Source organism: Anoplolepis gracilipes, chromosome 3, assembly GCF_047496725.1.
Source record: "Anoplolepis gracilipes chromosome 3, ASM4749672v1, whole genome shotgun sequence".
NCBI lineage: Eukaryota > Metazoa > Arthropoda > Insecta > Hymenoptera > Formicidae > Anoplolepis > Anoplolepis gracilipes.
The window spans coordinates 932,026-954,300 of NC_132972.1; the positions used below are offsets into that span (position 1 = coordinate 932,026).

The following is a 22,275-nucleotide window of genomic DNA, read 5'->3' on the forward strand; positions in this document are numbered from 1 at the left end:
TTTGCTTTTTTCTGATATTTAATTAAAAAAAAAATTAATAAAAAATATCATTCTTAATATAGCTTAGATCTATATCGGCGCAAAATTTCTTCTTTTTCTCTCTTGGATTAGTAGAAAATTAGATCCTCTCGTATTTTTCGCTTTTAGAGTAGTTTTCTTTTTGAGAAGAGATCTCTTTTTCCGCGCGATTTTCAGTTCTAGCCGCCTGTTATCACCGCATTTATTCTCTCTTATGCTGCTCGCGATAGTTTAAATGCAATTCTGCGAATCCCGGACTTCGGCGAGCACTTTACGAAAATACATATATCGAATATATTGTATAAGTATGACTATACACCCCCTTTGTGCACACACACACACACACACACACACACACACATACATAGACTCGTATATACCAAACGGGTCTGTACATAGGCCTATAAATCGTCGCACAAAACATCTGACCCTTTCGTCCACTTGCCGCTGACAGACTGTCTCATGTTTTACGTATATACACGTGGGTATACACACAGGTACACATACACATCTACACATAGAGCTCTATATGGTACGAGTTCGCAGTGAGCATAGTTGTTGACCCACCCTCGTGTCCTCTTTTCTGCGATAGAAAATGGTAGCTGGAAAATAGGCCGGTGCTTTTTGGCGTGCAGCATAATTCAAAATAGAATTTTCGAAAGTTTCGACTTATGGTTGAGTTAAATTAATTTTGAATGTACAATATTTTTTGCAAGTATATTAAAAAAACTTTTGAATTGAATATCGAATTAAACTTATTTAAATTATTATATATCCACTATTTTTTTTTTATTCGAATTTCTTTTTCAAAATCTGCAGAGCGGTTTGAATATTACATTGCAAACTTCTATGTAATGAGTTTTCTTACGGTGAGAGGCGGTCGACTTCTCTTGTTGAAGATGCTGTCTTGATGTTGAAACTGACGAAAGTCATTTCCATCGACAACTTTATAACAGCGGTTTCAGAGTCTTCGCATTATTCTCATTAAAATTGAGAAACATCCGAGATTTATTCAGAATCCGGCGACTGTTCAGAAGCTTTTAATTTTAAGTCTAGAGAAAGCTGAAAATTCCTTAAAACACACACACATACATGTATTTTTTTATTTATATATAATTATAATTTTTGTGGCATTAATTAGAGGTCTATAAAGTGATGTAGATTTTTTTATGATTATCGGTTTTGCTATCGATTGTAATTTCGTAATAATACCGTTAGCGATAAAGGAAAAAAAAAAAAAAAAACGAATAAAGAACGAGGGAATACCTTTGAGAAAAGGAGAAACGTTTTACGCGGATACTGTTGATTTATCGGCGCATTTTTCCTTCGACGTATCGAACATGAAATGGGACGTGAAAGAACCGGGTCGCGCGTCCTTTGTCGACGCAAAATAAAATCAAGTCGCCCTCTTAGGACTTATATTGTGTCGAGAATTAAATTGTCTGAAATTAAGCGAGTTTCATTAGCTGTGTAGATCGTATTCGATCGGAACCCAGGATTAGCGACGGGTGATTGACGATTGCATATGAGTGAATTATCCCGGTCAGAGCACGTTGTTGTTTCAGCGCCAAACATACGCGGACACTTCAGCACTCACGTCACGATCCGCTTCGATCGTGATAAATCGCTAACAACCGCGACGTCGTTATACACTCGGTAAACCAACGCGGATATTGTCTCATTAATATTTGATTAATATAAGCAGCAAAATTATTTCACGCGATACGATCATTCGTTTTTGTGATCGTTTTGTTGACTGTAATCGTTGCGTAATTAAATGACTCGTTAATTTTTCGTGTATCTCGTGTAATTATTTGTAACAATTTTCTTTATTTACTGATAGATAACACGTACGTTTTCTTCATGTTTTTTAACACAAGAATGATTTTTATTTCCGATATTTGAGAGACAAAACCTTCATTCGGAATTATACGGAAATCTTGAGAAAATATTTTTCTTCGAAATGTTTTCTTTCTTGTAAAATGTATATACAGATGATAACGTGATTAATCAACATTCAACAACTGACGTTTTAAAAATATATATTCTCAGAGATGTTTTTCTGCAAAATATTAATGTACAAGCAGTAAAGTAGCGTAACCAGTTTGTATTCAATTGTCGAGTTACGTGTTGAGGTATTTGATTACTATCCGTGTAGGATATGAAATTAGCATACTTATACTTTATCTTTATAAATCTATTTTAGTGTTCAGAGAAGAAGGCGAGTTAACTCATCGATAAAATTTAATAATTACATTTATTCAGAAAGAGAGAGAGAGAGAGAGAGAGAGAGAGAGAGAGAGAGAGAGAGAGAGAGAACTTTATAATAGTAACATACATATATGTATACACACACACACACACACACACACACACATATATATATATATATATATATATATATATATATATTTTTTTAATATATATTTTTGATTTAATATATTTATTTATATATTTAAAAATATTTTTCTTTGTCTTTTTATCATTTTATTTTTTCAGAATGAAATACATCAGAGTGTGTTTTTTTAATTACACTTACATCTGTTTGTCTCTCTATTTTAAGCTACAATTTTAATTCCCGCGATTTATTGTCGAAAAAAACGTTGCACTTTTATATATTCATTATGAAAAACGGTTTACTGTTACATTTTCACTCGTTGCATGTCTCTCAAGTTCACTTGGGAGCATGTTTCATGGCGCATTATGTTGTAGTATAACGATGTAACGTGTGTATCTGTAGTACATGTCGTAAAATGTTCTTGCATGTATATATCTATCCTTGTAACTCATGTTATGTACTTACTCCTTTTTGGAGTTGACAAAATGCATATAACACTGCGGAAACTTATCTAATGTATATAAGTAAATACGGAGAGCAATATATACAATAACTCTCATTTTACGATAGTTTCTAAATTGTCTAGGAAAGATCATAGCGATTTGATCATTTTATTTCGAAAAGAAATGCTCATAAATCTACTTGAAATTTCTTGACACATTGATATATTTGAAATAATATATTAGTATAATGTAAAAGCTAAACAAGTCACGACGATTATTATACGAATGCGTAATAAATTTAGACGTGACTCAATAAAAGGGATATACTTAATAACGCATAATAATGAAGAGATACAGTGGACGACGACTATCGAGTTATCCCTTCTTTCTTTCCTTCTTTCCGATGAAAGTTCACGGCCATAGAGGTTTGCGGTGCTTCGTCCAATTCATCCGTAACAAGATTACGCGGCGTTACGCAATTACGTAGCTGTGACGCTGATCTCCGGGTATTAGGGACTTTTTACGCTAGGTTCTTGAGACTCGCACACAACGACGCTCGTAACGAGATCGTCGGGAAACGACGTAAGCGACGACGTGACGACGAAGACTCCGCGACTGTAGCCGCGGTTTTATCATCCGCGTTACGTAAGCAATTATCCCAAACATATTTTTTTTTTGCTCACGGTATGTTTGCCGTATGATGCTTCAAATACATATTTGAGGTACGGACAATCGTACTTTGTACACATTTCGAATCCAATTTCCAAATGTATACATACAGTTGTGAATATCGTATGATTTCCAATCGTATCTTGGATTTCGCATTCATAGAATGAATATCTTCTCGAATACTTTATAGTTTGTATATTTTATTTATGTGTATATGTGTAGAGAGTGTATATATATATATATATATATATATATATATATATATATTATATAATGGTATTTTACCCAATAATGCCGTTTATCGTGCAAAATCGCGACGTGCTCTGTAAAGGAATGTGAGAAGACTGAACGTAATATGCTGATCTCGTAAAGTTTATATATTGAGCAAAATTATTCATAAATTTTCATTGTACGCGGTAACACAGTACTAAAATTTTACCGCCACACATGCTTTAAACGTCAACTTCACCAATTTATATGTAGGTACTTTCCATACATATTAATCCTAAATTAATTCCTCTTAACTGTGTATATACAGCTGGTTCCTTCACTTATTCAAATTGCGAAAATATTATTGTTATCGTTGTATTATTTGATTTTAATGGCAAGGAAGAAGCGTGTAATCTTGACGAGTTTATTCTTTAATGTGTTTTTTATCGAATGAAAGATTGTCGTAAACTTAGTTTGCGCAAAGCAAATCGATTTATTTCATACATCATCATTCCATTTCGCACCTCTTTCAATTATATGTATGGGATTTCACATTGAAATATCGACGACGTATGTCGCGGCGACACTATGGCGGAGACAACGCCTAGGCGACAGTTCTGCTGCAATTGCGCGCACATTTATCGTCCGCGTCGGAATAATGAAATTAGATTGCCCTGGATAGAGTTACGAGTCGCCTCGAGTGGCGATAAACGAATGATCCACTTGCATATCGGTACAATGCAGGTGATCGTGTTGGCTCGATCGAAAAAGAAAGAGATACAATGGGGATAGTATTAGATACTTATATATAAAAATGCAATCTTCAACTTTTCTGATATTGAGCCGTGCAATCGGCTTATTATCTCGTAATCATATATATTATTTTTAGATAAAAATATATTAAAGCGTTATTCAATACCCTCACAATTGAATTTTGATAGGAATAAAATTCAGACAATTTTTCCCAGTTTGATCATAAATTTCCGAAAGGGTAAAATTTTTTCTTTATATGTTAATTACATTTAGAATGTATAATAAAAATTGAAATTTTGGAATAAATAGAATATATTCGATAGTTTATTAAAAAATATTTTCAAATTTTTTCCACGAAAGATTTTACAATAATGATTAATTTTATCCTTTTTATATATATCTTTTTCTACATAAACTATCTCAATTTTTGCGTATAAAGTTAGGTAACATATTGAGATATATTTAAACGTGCTATTACATAATCAGATATTTTTCTATATTTTCGCTATACGTTTATATATATATATATAACTGAAGTTAATTTTTTGAAATTTATACAAAGAAAAATAACGAGATTATTTTTACAGAAATTTTATTATTTTTTTCTGCTCAAGCTTTAAGATTGCCTCAAAATTTGCCATAGGACATACGATTATTACTTACCAACCAAATGTGTTAATATTTGAGGAGCGTGGGCGACGAAAGAAAGAGTCGCTCCGTCTTGCAACAGTCGAGCAAGAGTCGATAGTTTGGAGTGACGGGTCTTTAACCCGACGATAGACTCGAGTGGAAATAATATAGTAAAGTGGGAGAGAGAGAAAGAGAGAGAGAGAGAGAGAGAGAGAGAGAGAGAGAGAGAGAGAGAGAGAGAAGAGAGGTCCTACCGCCGGACTTTATGGCAATAGGGCGAAACGAAAGGGCGCTTCGTTTGCTTTCAATAAACACACTAGCCTGTCGACCTACAGCTGGCCGCATGAAAGTCGATGCTTCCGACGAGTAAAATGGAAGCGACGCTATATACATGTACATCCATTGCAGCATCCGACACAGATAGATACGCGGTTACGTGTGTGCGTATATGCACTATCTCCTTTCGGATCCGAAAGAGAGAGATTGAACGCAATTCCTTCAAAATTGGCTATCATTAAGCGCAACCTGGTAAAAACTGGGTGATTTTGTTCGCGTAATTTGTCCAATTGATTGATATATGGTACGCGGGATGTAGCCGCGGGATGTAACTTGAATTTGCATAGAAATCTGTACGGAATTGTGGAAACTTAATCTCTTTTCCCATCTCCGCAGCGAAAGCGCTCGCGGAATAATTCGTTTCAGAATTCTACTTGTCAGTTTCTTCAATTTATATATCGGAAAGAGCTGGAGGTGTTTTAGAAAATTGTGAAACTCTGAAATATTATTACTCGCACCTCGGTATGCACTCAACGAGGAGAATGCAAATAGCTTAGGCGGAACGTTCGTCCATATTTGCTTTCGATCGCTTGAAAATCGAGATTATAATTTTTTTTTTTGTTTTTTTTTTTTTTGTGTCAGTCTCATTATTTTCACTAATGGTAACTGAGTGGGATAGAACCGAGTCGCATTTTTCATTATTTGTCTTATTTTTTGTCTCTCTTTTTCTCTCCCTCGCTACTTTACTTTCGCTGACTCAGAGATACACATAAGAGTGGTTTTACCGTGTGGTGTGTCACAGGCTCTGGCTGCTTTGTGGCGAGGCCACAAGAGGGATGCGGAAGGAGGGTCGCGAATCGATGAGAATGAAGGGTGAGAGGAGCGGGGAGGGGGAGGAGGAAGAGAGAAAGAGCGGCCGAACTCGGGATGAAAATAGCCAGCCAAACTCCGACTTTCGTTGCACTTGTACAATACGGTATTGTACGTCGCAACACGCGGCGTCGTCACTCGATCGTATTATTGGCCCTAAAGTTAGACACAGAGTGTTTCGAAATATTCACACTTCCAATTTTTAAATATTCACATATATTTAAATCATTTTTATAATGAACAGAATATTATTTTATATGTTGCGAAGAAGATTTCGATTACTCTTGAATCCGAGTGAGAACTCTTAAAGCTTCTTCACGTCATGCAGAAATACTTCTTTATTAAAGAATAATATATTTATTATAATCGAGAGACATATGTATTTATTTTTTATGTTGTGTATGTGTAAATTCAAAAAAGAAATTACAGATTAAAAGTTTTAGGCTCCTATGAGTCTTGTTTGTTTAATAATATTCAAAGATTATTTTATTATTTATAAAGTTCTGTAAGAATTAAATTAAAGCTTAATCAATAATAAAAAAATTCATAAAGCAACAATTTGTCAAATAGTGGTCGGTTGTGAATATTAGTTTTAATTAATTATTTACTTGAAATACATATTTTATTTCAATGATTTTTTCAGTGATGCGTTTGCAGCTAAAGAATTCTTCTTTTATAAATATTTATTTTTTTTTGAGATACAGTTTCTCTCTCTCTCTCTCTCTCTCTCCCTCTGTATGTTTCTTGCACATTCTCCAATATTTTACTTGAGTCTTCACAGAAACTCTGAAAAATTGTCGTAACCGGTAATATTTCATATTGACACATCTAATAATATAAATTAGAATTCTTCTAATACGATTGTTATTGACAACCAAAGAACTTGTGACTGACTAAAATATTAATAGACAACGAAAGGCGATCGGCAAAGTTTTAAAACGGTTCCTGTCTCCGCCGATCGACGACTTTTCATGTTCCCAGATCACCATCGATTATCGTCAAGTATCGTTCGTGTTGGCCCATCTAGCGGATGAGACGAGAGCACTCGTGACGGAGAGTGCGATAGCCAGTCGGGAAAAAATTGAAACGCTCGCGTGAAACGAATTATATGGTATGTCCTCGTCGATGCACCCTTTTCTAGCTGATTGGAAATTCTCTCGTACGTGGACTACACGGTAGTTGTCGTTGATTGGAATCGACATATAAATCGGCGCGAGGAACATCGACTATTTGACATTTATTTCATCGGCCACGGAAACGTGCTCGACTTTGTATTTCTTGTGTCTAATTTTTATTTCTTGGTAATTACTCGGTGTGATTTATATATGGTGGGATTTTATAGATAGAAAAGTCGACTTTCATTCTTTTCCTCTATATTTTTCGCAGAATCCATGACAGAGTCAGCTGGCAGTTGAAGTTTCTCAGTGTCAAAAACAAGTTGGTGAACATGAGCGGATTCTTATTAGTTGTTTTTTGCCTAGTTTATTAGTTTTGGAAGAATTCACATTTAGGAAATAATGGCAATATTTCTTCATATTACTTAATAAGACTGCTGAGGGATATTAAACGTTGAAAAGATAAATAAGAAAAAGTTGATATTACTTAAATAATCTATAACAAATATACAATGTACATACATTATCTTTATAACATATTTATTGTGAAAAATATAGGTTTTTTTAGGACCGCAAAAATTATTATATTACTATAAATGATAATAAAATTAAATTTTATATCAAACACTTTTTATACAATTTTGTCTTGTTTATGAAAATACACGAGTCATAAAGAATTTAACAAGAGATTGTAAGATGCAACTAATGAAACTGACAATTTTATAATTACTGGAGTACTTATTATTTTCCTATTTATTATTAATAATTAAAAATTTTAACTAAAAATGTATTTTAATTAAAAATTTTAATTAAGAATAAATTATTTAATAATAATGAAAAGTTCTAATTATATTTTAAAATAAATTTACAACGTTAATTGTTTTTCTATATTCTGCCTAACAATTTATCTATTTGTTTTTGTATAATATAAATATATATATATATATATATATATATATATATATATATATATATATATATATAATATAAAATTCTATATTACTCTGAGATAAGATGAAGATTTCTTCCGTGCCGTAACTCTAGGGGCAAAGATTTTCCGTTTTTTGTACGCGGGTTTTATACGTGGATCTCATCACCTTGACAAATTGACAGCTGCTTCCTTTCTGTCGGACGTGAAGGCGTATAAAAGGATGTTAAATACCGGAAGACAGACGGTCGCGAAAAAGGTTAATCGCAGAAAATCGAAGTTCCCTAGGGTGAGCTCTTTCTCGGCGGAAGTGTGAGCAAATTGTCGCAGTCGAAAGGATATCTGTTCGCTCGGTGTCGTGCCGAGACGATATTGTGTTATCCTGCTGGGAGGAGATGCAAGATTACGCTAGACAGCTCGACAATCCAAATTGTACCCCGCAGAAAGCACGACTCGGGGGATTTCTCTCTCGTTAAACAAATCTTTAACAAAGGTTCAATCGTCATCGGATCAGTCCAGATTGTCTCTACAATTTTATCAGGCGTCCCAAAAGATTTGCATTAACGTTTGTCAATGAATGACGTATGCTTGATATAAAAGTGAGTGGAAATGATTAATATTATGTTGGATAAAGGCTTAATGGCAAAGTTTACGATATTATATTGAAAGATAACATCGGTTTAATAGCGCAATTTTCCGAATAAAAACCAATTTTGTTAATTTTAGAATCATATTATGCATTGTTTCATTTACATAAGTATTTTAATTCTAAATAATAGATACAAAACGTATATTGCGTGACAGTATAAATTATTATTATTATCTAGGTTCTTATAATCTTTTCAAATTCAAATAAAAATTTTTAAGATTTATGGGTATTTTACATCTTTCCTTAATTTGTTATTACAATTATTTCCTATCTTATAAATGCGAAAAATATATTTTGATTACTTGATACTTTGTGAATTTTATTAAATTTTTTAAATATTTTTTTTGTAAAGTTTTAGATTAATCACGCGTCCGCGTGAATTATATACTCAAACACAAAAGAAAATACGAAGAATAACGCGTACTTTAAATAGAACGATGTGTTTCTTTAAACAGATCGTTCGTCGTATCTCTGTTATTCCTGACGGTAACGATAAACGATGAAACATTTTAGACCTCATTTGATGTACATCGTAATGAAGAAGAAGAAGCCCGCTTTACGCTTATGCATAAACAAAGCGCAACAACGAGCAACCATCGCGTCTCACGTCATTCGCGAATAGCAATGCGTAAAGCTCATCCGCGCATTAGTTTTATTCATGAGAATTGCGTCCCTCCGGGCGTCTTGCTTGCAAACTGCTTGCCAAAGAAAAACGACTTGAATGTTCGTTATTATGATAATGCCCTCATCTCTCTTCTCTCCTTTCTTCTCTCCTTTCTTCTCTCTTCTCTCTCTCTCTCTCTCTCTCTCTCTCTCTCTCTCTCTCTCTCTCTCTCTCTCTCTCTCTCTCTCTCTCTCTCTCTCTCTCTCTCTTAGCTCCACATATTCGCTCGTATTCAAGATTATTGGATATCAGAATATGGATTCCCGTAATCCCGGCCATACCTCAGAAATTCGTGAGAATCCTGTCATGTCGCTCTTGTCCTCCTGCGCTCTGGTTTATGTATATGTCGCCCGGCTTGCTGCCACCGGATTTTCTCCTGCCGCATAAAGGGAATAGGATGATGCGATGCATCGAGCTGCACTCGAGGCTGCCATCTTCCGCGTTCGAATGGCTTTCCAAGATCCCTGTGGGCCAGGTTTCCGCCTCTTTATATTAATTCAAATATATTTTACATCGCGTGTGACGGGCTGTTTACCTTGCGATATCTATTTTTAGAGAGAGAGACCGAAGAAATCAAATCCCTGACCTATATTAACATAATTCGACAATTGCATCTGGATGTATAAATAATATTCGATCGAAACGTGACAACTTTTGATTCTCTCTCTCTCTTGAACATGGATTAATATGGATGTACATTACCTGAACATCTTTACAAATTTATACTATGAACATCTTAAATGAAACTCAATTACATTAAAAATTCTAAATTACGCAAATTATCCTGTAAAGTTCCTATTAATGATTTGAAAATTAATTATTAGCGCGTTAGAGTGACTGTGAATACTTGAAGAAATACATATTTGTATTATCTGTATATTAAAAACTATTTATATATGATTTTTTCAACTGAATTGAGAGCACATTTTTAATAGTATCAAATTCAAATGTGATACATATGTGTGTATCATAGTTATACACATAAATAAAAATATACGTGTCTCTAGTTTTTCCTTTTATACCTATAGTAGATTTCACTCTACTATGAAAAGTTATGAATAGATAATGTACAATCTAAGGCATAATATCAAACGTTAAAATGAAAGATTATTGCGAAAAATTAAAATTTTAATTTTATCTCAATAATTTTTATTTTATTAATTTTAATTTCTAGAAGACGATAGAAAGAAGTTCGTAAAATAGAGTCAAAACTCGGCAAGAATTGTCGAAGATTGAAAAATACATTCTATATTGATAAAAGTAGAAAATTACATCTTCAATTGAAAATGCTTCCGCCTTTTTCCGATCTATCAACCATGAAATGTCGAATATTTCATCAGATTCTTTCATTATTTTGAAGCCGTTTGATATAATGTGACTCAAATTGACATTTCATTGGTTGCGCCAGTGAAGTTTCACCGTTCTTTTTTTCATCTTACAATTCAATAGATACGTTTTCGACGTGTTTCCGAAGTGTACTACCGTGGCGATTAATTTCTTAATTAGAAAACAAGAGGTGCTATTTCGGCATAAACATTCGCGTGTTGGCTGCAGGCCAACGAACTGCCTGTTGAGCCCTCCTTTCGCTCGAGAAATTTCACTCGACCATTCATTGTTTTCGTGACTCCGAAGACAGCGCGTGAGTTGGTTGAATCGATGATATTTATATCGTTCAACGAAGGCCAACGTGTGTTATTTCCCGTTTCACCTCGCTGCTACACAGACTCTTAGTCGCGGTTCGCGGCTATCGATGTTTCGAGTTTACGTCGCATTATTTTCTACAATACGGCTACGTCGGCAGTATTACACAATGCGAACGATAAATATGCGATAAAGTGTATGAAATATATTTGTTACGTTATGTTTTAACGTAATTAAATTCGCATGCGCGTAAATCGAATGGTATATAATAATTATCGTGCGATTTTGTATTTTTGAATCTAATAATTCTAGTATTATTGTGTTGTACACACATGTTGGTTAATCAAATTCATTTTTATGTACATAGGAACGTTCCCTTGCACGTACATACATGTATTTTTCAATCTCTGATATTTTTTAATATATGCAACTGGGTCACTTTGTATGCAACACTTTATAAAAGGACTAAATATAACTTGAGAATTTCTGATAACCATTTTTTTCTCTCTTTTCTTTCTGTTTATAAATTTTCAAACAATGTTAAATATATATTAATTAATATCAACGTTAATATTATAATATAAGTAAATAAGTGAACAAATAATAATTTCCATAGATATTTACGCGCGTCACAGAACAGGTGGGAAGAAAAATGCTAGAACTTCAAGGTTAAAATGTTACAGCTCTAATCACATGTTTCGTCAATTAGTCTTTTATTATCTTCATTAACTTGCCGCACCTTGTTATCTATTTATCAAGAATTCCAGTATTAGAAGGAAATAAGATGTATTCGTGATTAACGCGTAGAGTTTTGATTTAAAAACATATTTAAGTTAACTCCTCTAATTAGATCATCTTATTCTTAGTGTTTGTTGATTCCTTGTCAATATACTAATAGAGTAAAAATAAATACCTTGAATATTTTATTAGAAAGTTTGAATCAGAATAGAGAGAAAGTAATTTTTTTCGTGCGGAACCTAATGAGAGTAGTTTTTTTTTAAATAGAAGTAAATGTACTAGCATAAAAAAATATATATTCTTTTTTTTATTTAATTTTTATTTAAATTTGTATTTTAATTTATTTATAATTATTTAGAAATATTTTTTGTAAAAATTCGTGCGAAAATAAGGAAGATTCTGACTTGTATTATCAAAAGAAAAGTTTGCAAACATTCGCATTTTTTGGTATTGACACAATATAAGTTTATACTTATTGTTTTTTATTTATCATATTTTTTCGTTTGTTTTTGATGCATTTTATGATTATTTCTCTTTGTTTTCCGTTTTGTTCCGTATCTAACGGTGAGAAATGGATAGCGAATATATACCTACTGCGAGTATTTGGCAAATGACCAAATCAACCGCCTGTTGGACCGTCTACCAGACGTTTCGACCTGCCGTGTTTACATGGGACGAGAATGAGATTGACATTTAGACCGTGTACTGCTGGATACCATGCATTTATAATATTCGTTGTTTCCACAACAATAACATGAAATTATATTCTGTGAAACAGAGAGATTTAATTGTTATAGAAATTATTACACGAAACTTCAACATTATTAACGGTCGCGATATTTATCATTCTTCTTTTAGCATTAGAAAATAGCAAACTTGCGATTCACAAGTGTATAATCTAAAAAGTATATCACATTAAAAATAGATTTGCTTATTAATTAGGAAAAATAAAATTTTTGTTTATATCTTGTACTTTACACTATATAAACTAATTAGTGATTAAGTTGTTTCTTTTTTTTATTTACGATGATACTATAAATATATATGAATAAAGTTTAATAATATACCGATTTATTTTTAATGACAACATTTGCAAAAGGTTAATATACTTTATTATTCATATCCTCGATTTTAGAATATATTACAAATATGAAACTAATAACTGGCGTTGTTACGAATCAAAAGTTCTATCATAATTAATTCCGATGGAGATGTGGTGAATTAATAGATATGCTCGAGAGAAAGATTATGGTCTTAGATAGATAATTACGCAGATTATTTAAGCCTCACGATAAATAATTCACGTGTAATGTAATTATTTTCACATGATAAGTATTATGTCGATAGTAACAAAGTAGCTAGGGTTTATGGAATCTCATTGTCAGTTGATGTAAATGAGTTTTTTTTATATTTGATCTTTCCTCGTGCTACGTATCATTAACAACATCATTAATAAATGTCTGCGAATAATCGCATTCACGATGCGGAACGAGACATAGACTACGCGCGTAGCAAATTTGGATTTATGCATCCATTGCAGCTATTATTGCAACGCAATTGCATTCAAACACAATCTATGCATTGTACATTCTACATACGAGAAAATTGATGATTTTTGAAAATTATTTTTTAATACACTTTACATTTGTATATGAATTTTACTATGCATTTGTATTATGTATTTTACCTTTTCAAGTGAAGCAGATTAAACGTTTAGCAGATTAAAATTCATCTGTTCTCGGTATTTTGAGAAAAATAATTTTTCAAGATACAAGGATTTACTTTGCCATTTTTTTAAATACAGTGATTTGAATAAATATCATATTTTTTACATTTAATTGTAAACGTTGTAGAGATAGAAAAATATACTTTCTGTCAACTGTTGCGGTTCCATTGTTATTCACGTAAACATAAAAATTATTTCTTTAATAATGAGTTAAAATTGTTTAAAAAACTGATAAGCAATCTCTTTATAAAAATAAAAAAAAAGAGAAAAATAAACAAGTTTTTTAAAAATTCCGTTAACTTTATTGAAATAGTTATATAGTCGTAAATCTCATCGAAGATTAATACCGATTCCAATCTGTTAAAACGGCAGTTGGTCAAAGGTGCTTTGTCCATAGAATCCGTGTTATTGTGTGACCTAGAGTGAATTTTTCCGGGCGATTCGACATCCATTTCCTATGACTCTTCGATTGATTTCCTTCTGAAAATTCGACTACTCTTCGTTCATTTCCCACAAGGCTTTTTCCCTGACTGGGAAAAGTTGCTATGCCTGAATTTACTAGCAAGTATTGAAACCAATACAATCTCGTTGACTTTATATCTGTTTTTGCTGTAAACATTCAAAAGCAATTTTCTATATTATTTGTGATTACAGAAATATGCGACAGCTGGCGTAAAAGAATAGAAGAAAAATTTTATTGATTTTAGTATTCTGACGATTGAACGCAAAAAACATTTATTGAAAATTGATAGAACTTTGACGTACAGCTATTGATATAAAAATATTAAAGTTAATCAAGATAAACTGATTTTCAATACCAGATAAATTTGCGCAAAAATCGTTGTTTCTCTCTTGTTTAATTTCTTTCATTTTCTTCTTTTTTTTTTTTTTTTTTTTTTTTTTTTTTATGTCGTCACAAATGCAATTTTGTATACGCACACATGGTACGACGAAGCCATTTCCGCGCTGAGCTATGTTTGCATTTCAATCTAAGCTCCGTAGCAATGTAGGCTAATCACAGATTTGCCGCTCTCGTTCCACCTCGTTTCGTCATTCGGTACTTTTCTTTCGGTCGCGACGAGAGGTCTCTGCAACCCCTGACTCTTTATCTTGCGTGGCTTCCATCTTTCCCTTGTACGAGTTCCACCCTTAACCCTTGACGTTGCGACGCCTGTCTATTGCGTTCCCGCGTTACACGACGTGCGTCATCGATGTCGTTCATCGTAAAATCTCGTTTATTTTTGGTACAACATCGTTCTCGTATACGGTAACTGCCTCGCGTGATTGTCATCAGCGACACAAAACGACGATTAGATGAATGATCGATTAAATTTATGGATTTAAGTTTACATTTCAGTATAAAATAAATATAATTTTGATAAGTAATTTTATTAAATTACATATATATAGATACAATAATTATAATATAAATGTAATGATATGTATTTTAAAGTACACGATAAGTTTTAAATTAATTTTATTTTATATCAAATATATATTATTAATTTATTCCCAGCATCCGAGATTTTAAACAAAATTATTAAATTTAATAAATATGTATAGGTAATTAACTATTTAGTCGGAGATTGAAAATAATTTATGATTACTTCCATCAAATATCGCCTTAGATCCTTTGAACTTTACGTCGAATGAAATATAAATTTTTTCGTGGCGCGCAGATGTGTAATATATTACACGTTTATTTTTATTGCGGATAATGTGAACATATGGCTTCGGTCTCGACTACCAATATCCTCCCGGTTTAAAAATTCATACGTACTTCCTTTGGAGGAAAACCGACGTGCAATAAAAAAAACGCAAAGAGCGCGCATGCGATTACATGTTTATCACATGTAATTTTTTTCTGAATTGACTATATTTGTACGATTCGTCGAGATGTGAGATTAATTGAGAGAAATTAGCAATGACTATGCATCATCGAAATGCACTTGCAACAATCCTTGCGAATACGAGTGAGACCTTGAAATATTGATTTGTTCGTTGAAGCTGATTTAATTGGCGGTCCAGCATAGAGTCCTCACTTGTTAGAAGCCGTAAACAACGGCCGACATTAAAATGCACTTTTTATCCGCCGTTGGAAAAAAGAAAAGTTCTAATCTGAAAGATCTATCATAATTTCGGCATTATTGCGCAGTTGAATTGCCACAATGTAAAGTTGTTACATCATATATTATAATTTGTCAAAAATTAAACATGTATAAGAGACGACATAAGTCAGACACATGTCGTGCATACGTGTAGCTTACATATATGTATATGCATTAGATAGAGATAATAAATGAGACAATGCGTATATTGCAATGTGACAGGGAATTTATGATTGAGATAAATGAGACAAGATGCGGATACGCGTTACGTGAGAGACCTGTGTCTATACGTAATCACAATAGGAAGACAGAAGTGACATTTTCTTTATGCTTTTCATGTTTTACATATGTATATGTACATACACATTTAATCAATTTAATTCCGCAAAAAGAATTGTATGTATACAGAAAGAGAGAGAGAGAGAGAGAGAGAGAGAGAGAGAGAAAGAAAGAGACGATAATAAAGATTATATTAGATATTCAATAAATATGCGCGATAAAAAAAAGCACTTGGTCGAGAAGGAATCGTTTTAACGAAGTCACGTGGCTTTCTGGAGATTTCCATTTTCCTTCCTAGTCGTTTTGATTCATCGCATTCATCATTGCGTCCAGTCGTTGCTCAACCAAACATTTCAAATTTGCAACTCGCCCGTGTAATTAAGAGCATCTGGTTGAATGTACAGGTGATATTCTACCGGCCTTTAATTGCGCCCGTGTATACATGGGATACACTCGTATATTCGCGGGTGCGGAGAATCGGGTAAATAACGAACTCGCGATGATTTGTAATTCATAGGGCGCGCGCACGATTGCGAATGTAATATAAATTTTTCCTCTAATACGCATATTCGACTGTGCGCGATAATTTTGTGCGTACTATACGAATGATTTGCAAATTAACTCTCTGGTTAGCAATTTTCTTTTATATATTATATAAGTTTTATTTTATTTATTTATTAAAGGTAATTAATTCAATAATTTTTATATACGTTGTTAAATAAAAATTGACTTCTAAATTCATCCAAAGATGTAAATCGAAATATTTTCTTTAGTATTTTTGAAAGAATTTTTGTAATAAAAACAGTTGTATATAATAATAAAATATAATTATTTCTTTTTTAGTAGATTATGACAATTTAATTAATTGCATATTGTTAAGTCAATTCTTAATAAATAATATTCTTGATGACATAGTGTTGCAAAGTAATCGGTCTGCATATAGAATTTTTCAAACGGCAGATTGAACGCGCGACCTCTTTCAACGCATCTACTTGACACTGTAAATATTTACGTACATTGTGTAATCTATATCGCAGGTCGCTGCTGCAGAAAATATGTATAGTACACAATGTATATACGAAGTACATATTGCGTGACTTTATAAGCCGTAGATTATTTACGATTTGATATCGGTTAAAATTACATTGGTTAAAATTACATGCGATCATAGTTAATATAATTAATATTAGTGGATAATAAATATTAGTAAAAAGACCGAAATTTTTGCAACTTAAATAAATCTGGTAAAGCTATATAATAATACTTTGAAATATTATATTATATTTCGAGGTTTTATAATAGATTTTTAATTTATAATATCGAAAATAAAAAAGTCTGAGAAAAAATAATATGTTCTTCTAAATTATACTTTTTTATTTTCAAGGAGCATAATAACTTCTTTTTGTGTATTATAAATAATTTTTCATAAAATTATTACCTGATCTCGGCCTAAAGGTTCAAAGTTCTTTCCATGTAAATACAGTTTTCAAAGACATCGTATTAATACTTTTTTCATTTGTCATTTTTTTTAATTACTTCGATGATGACTCATCGTTTCACCGTATACGGTAAGTTAAACTCTCAGACCCTATATACGTCAAAGTTGTGGTAGATCGTCGAAGAAAATGGAATTTCGAATGAACGTCGAAGTAATTACGGGGAATTAGCGGAGACACCAAGTGCCATTAAAATTCCGCTTCCCACGCAATGAAGTAACTGTTTTCGAGGTTCGCAGGAAGTTTGAATCTTCGTGACTAGCGATTTTCGAGAAAGGAGTGTTTTCCTTCCGTCGATGACAATCTGCTATACAGACTATAGAGCATCGAGAAGCCATGAAACCTGAGGTAGTTTCTCTCGAGAAATAGAGAGAGAGAGAGAGAGAGAAAGAGAGAGAGGACAGAGTTTCGAACGATTAAATCGCTATTTCGAGAATCCTTTCGCCAAAGTTTCGTGAGAGTTAATCGGTGGATGTCGTCGTCTATAGACTTCGTCCTGCATCGGCATAGATTAGGGAAATCTGTCGGTGAGATTGAGAGAATTATTGTTCGTAGACTCTCGTAAACCTTTCTTTTTCGCGTCACTTATTTCTGCTTTATATTCGTTCGTGGTGAATACGCTATTAAATTTTAGAAAAGCCTAACTCTTAATAATTTACGCGAAAGGGTCCTTCTGCTAATTAACATCATAAGCCCATAACACCATAAGGTATTAAGTCATAGAAATTATTTATCCGCCATGGTTATTAATATTCCAATTGGAATCAATTAAAATATTAAAGTAATGAAGGGTTTCTAATTCTAATAAAGAGATAAAATGTATAGAAAATAGATACATTAATATAATACAACTCTGTCTTTTATCATATTTATTGTCAAAAAATAATTTTTTTTAAACTTATATATAAATTTTGTATTTGGTTTTTAATAGTGGGCACGATTTCACTATATTCAAGTCTGTTTATTCTTAAAATGCATTATTTTCAAGTTGCAATTCTTATAATTATAATTATCATTACTTGCAACTAAATTTTATACTAACTTTGTTACTAATAATATGTATAATTTTCTTTGTCATTTAAATAGGTATCATGTTAATTTTTTTGCATTTTCCAAATAATAGTTTTAGAATTGTTGCAAAATACTAATATTACCTGTGACCGACTAGTACACCGTTCTCATATTCTTATTGCGCGCTAAAAGTGTCGCGTTACGTATTACCAACTGCACTTAATTCGAGGCACTTGGATGATTCTGAAATTATTTTGGCAGTCGACGGCGAGAATCACGCAAACTTCTCGGCATATAAATTGAAATGAAAATTACTACATTGTACTTTGTGACTATGCCAACTTTCGTCTCATAATCCTGAGTATAATATTTTCCCTATATATATATATATATATATATATATATATATATATATATATATATATACACATATATATTTCATATTTTTACTAATATAAATCTAAGAAAACTCTTATAACAACAATAATTATTATTATTTATTAATTTTATTACATATTTTACTTATATAATTCCAATTAATTTTCTTTATTAAAGATATTGTTACGCATGTGACAATTAATCATTTTAATTTTTTAAATTATCTGTATATATTGTATAATATGTATATATTATCTTGTATATTAGAGTATTTAATAATTTTACTTTAATCTCAATTTTCTCAAAATTGTAATATGATGAAGCATGCTCCATGCCGATATTACATATGGAGCATAAAAAATTTACGAGGAATATATACTCTTTTTCTTTTGTTGAATTGTATTATCTGATATATTTACAAGAGTCTTTTATATTTTCGATTTCATAAATATAGATGGTTGTGGCAGTATTACAACAGGTAAGGTTTCCATGACGTGCGATTGATTCTTTTTCATTTATCCAAGGTATCCGCTGATGAGTTTATTCCGTTTGTTGTTGCAGGGGCTTCGGAAAACAGGGATATCAGTGCCAAGGTAAGAGGGTCAGACTGATCTCATCGGATCTACTACTTGCTCAAGATGTGACCATGAGGAGGAACTTGGGGCACATTTTGCTTGTGTTTCAGTATGTAGTTTCGTCGTTCACAAGCGATGTCACGAATACGTGACCTTCACGTGTCCTGGAGCTGACAAAGGAGCCGACTCGGATGTGAGTACCAATATTATATTTAACACCGAATATGCTGACCTCTCTCTTTCTCTTCCTCTTCCTTTCCTATATCCTCTTTACTTAGTGCGCAGACTATTTTACCTTTCCTTCTTTTTGTCATCGGCCAAGGATTCTCCTTTGGAAACTTTTGATGAGAATAAAATTTCGCGAATTTTCATAAATCTCACAAATTGATCACGTACAAAGCATATTTCTTATAAGAACTCAATCTTACTTGATTGCATTTGATGAACGTGTGCCATAAAATTTAATAATGATAAGTAACTTGTTAAATATGCTATTTTTTATACATGCAAGAAATAATTTTATTTTATAAGTTTAATAAGTTAATAAGATAAAGTTCTCACACTTAATATTTCGCATGCGTTGAAATATATATAAAGCAAGTTTGTTTTTTTTTTTTTTTTTTAACAACAGCAATTGAGAATATTTTTTAATGTATATTTCTTTCGTTTTTTAAAGTATTTTTGAATTTTCTAATGTTAATTTACAATTTTCTGATACAATGCTAATTTATCTTCTACAAAAGTTGTTTCAATCAGATGTATGCTACGCTTCTGCATTAACAAACGTTCCGAGGCTGGGTCAGAAGTATAACTAAAGTCTCTTTATAGCAGAAATAGGTCACCGAGAGTAGCTTGAGGGCTGGTCAAGCTGGCCAGAAGAGTCAAATAACTGTTTGACACGTCAGCTATTAAAACCTCGTGCCTCGGGTAGATACGTAGCTTATCATCACGGCTCTTTGATCCTCGAAAAGTCGAGGGTGTTTCGTAAACAAGAAGGGATGTCCCTCACAATATATCAAATATTAATATGTCATTTTAATAAAAAGATGTAACTGAAACTCACTGGTGGACTATGATAGATGATGATGTAACATCTGCGTAAAAATCACGCATTAAAGTTTCTTGAAAAGGATCCAGAAATAAAATAGAAAGGGCCTTAATGTTTTTGTAAAATCTATTAAAATTTAAAATCAAGTCGTTTATCATCATTTTCAAATGCTATGAAGATTGCAACTGAAGCGAGATTATTTGATTATCTCTGTCGTAATTTGTGATTAATAAAAGTTAACTAATTCTCTTTGCGCGAAATGTATTTAACGATATAAAACTTTTCATGACAAAGTTATAGTATAAAGATATATAATAAATTATAATTATAGATTATAATTTTTGGTAAGAAGAAAGAAATTATAAATTATTATAAAAAAAAAAAAACTAAACATTTAACTTACATTTATGTATATACCATTCTCCTTGTTTATCCAATTTTTGTTTCTTCTTTTTGAATCTCGATAATTATAGACACTAATTATAGATCTCATAATTAAAAAAAGTTGATTAATAAATTAATAAAAAGTTAATAACAAATAAAAAAAAGTTAATAAATAAAAAAATAAGTGAAAAGTTAATTAATAAATAAAAAAGTTTATTAATAAAAAAAAAACAGATAAAATTAGCGAAAATACTTGAATTTTGCATTTATGTAGCAACCTTGAACTACATTTGAACGATAGTAACGAAATAGGGGAAAAATGTGTGTATACATCACAGAGGAATTTTCATTAGATGGGTTTGAGCCGCGTAAGAGGGTTCGGTTAAGTTCCGTGAATGTGGGAGAATGAAATAAGTACGGTACGTGACAGCGGTTTCATAAGCGTGGCGTTCAGCCGAGTGTACTAATTGGCTGCTGCACGGACGCCTCTAAACGCGTGTGAGACGTCGTCCACTGTTCCGTCACCGTCGTCGCGCAAGGTGTTAAAGGGTTGGAGAAGCTGCGACGGCACGTATAATCAATATCGAGGTCATTTTCGAAGGCTGCGATAAATCGCCGCGCGCCGTCACCTTGTAAATGGATAATAATAACGTATACGTAGTGCGCGTTAGTAATTCATTCGGTCAATCTGCCCGTAAGAGAGGATAGCCTCTACTTAGCCCGACAGAAGCGGATTAATTAGGCTATAAAATCACACGAAGAGTGTGTCTCTTGACAATTACGGCCTTGCGTCTTTACATCATCATTTATAAGAACACCAGAGAACTTTGTTCCGTTAAAAAACTGTAGTATTCTTATATAAAGCTTTTAACGAGAAATCAGGGGAGATTAATAGAGCTGTAAAATTACCAAGAGAAAGAGTCGCCCCCTCCTCGCCATTATCATGATATATTTGACAAGTTACTTAAAAATATGTGTTAGATAAAATTCATCTCTTACGAGATACAATATATCTCTTTTAGACTCTAATAGGAATTCCTCAATGATGGAATTAACAAATTACAAACAACACTTAATACTTTTAATTAGAGTTTTCCTGCAGATAGATATATAAATATTTTCTCTCTTGTTTTCTCATTAATTTTCCGTGCGTTTATCATGTTTAAGTTCCTAGCGTTTCTTTAATAGTCAATGAAAGAAAAATGAGTTTGTTAACAAGTTGTTATACTTGGATATTATTATAAGAATTTTAGCGTCAAGGTGATAAAAACGCCTTTAAAATGCGGAATTTATTGTGTCACCTCCTAGTTTTCTCATCATCGAAATAC

General features: G+C 32.4%; 1 protein-coding gene across 3 annotated transcripts in view; it reads left to right on the forward strand.

The window, feature by feature from the left end:
- Pkc53e (Protein C kinase 53E) overlaps positions 1-22,275 on the forward strand; it is a 61,063-nt gene that overhangs the window by 8,130 nt on the left and 30,658 nt on the right. For all 3 annotated transcript variants that reach the window (XM_072888553.1, XM_072888552.1, XM_072888554.1), the window contains 2 exons: positions 19,502-19,533; positions 19,626-19,708. In XM_072888553.1, coding sequence (XP_072744654.1) covers positions 19,502-19,533; positions 19,626-19,708 — 115 coding nt within the window. Of the gene's footprint in view, positions 1-19,501; positions 19,534-19,625; positions 19,709-22,275 lie in introns of those variants that run through there.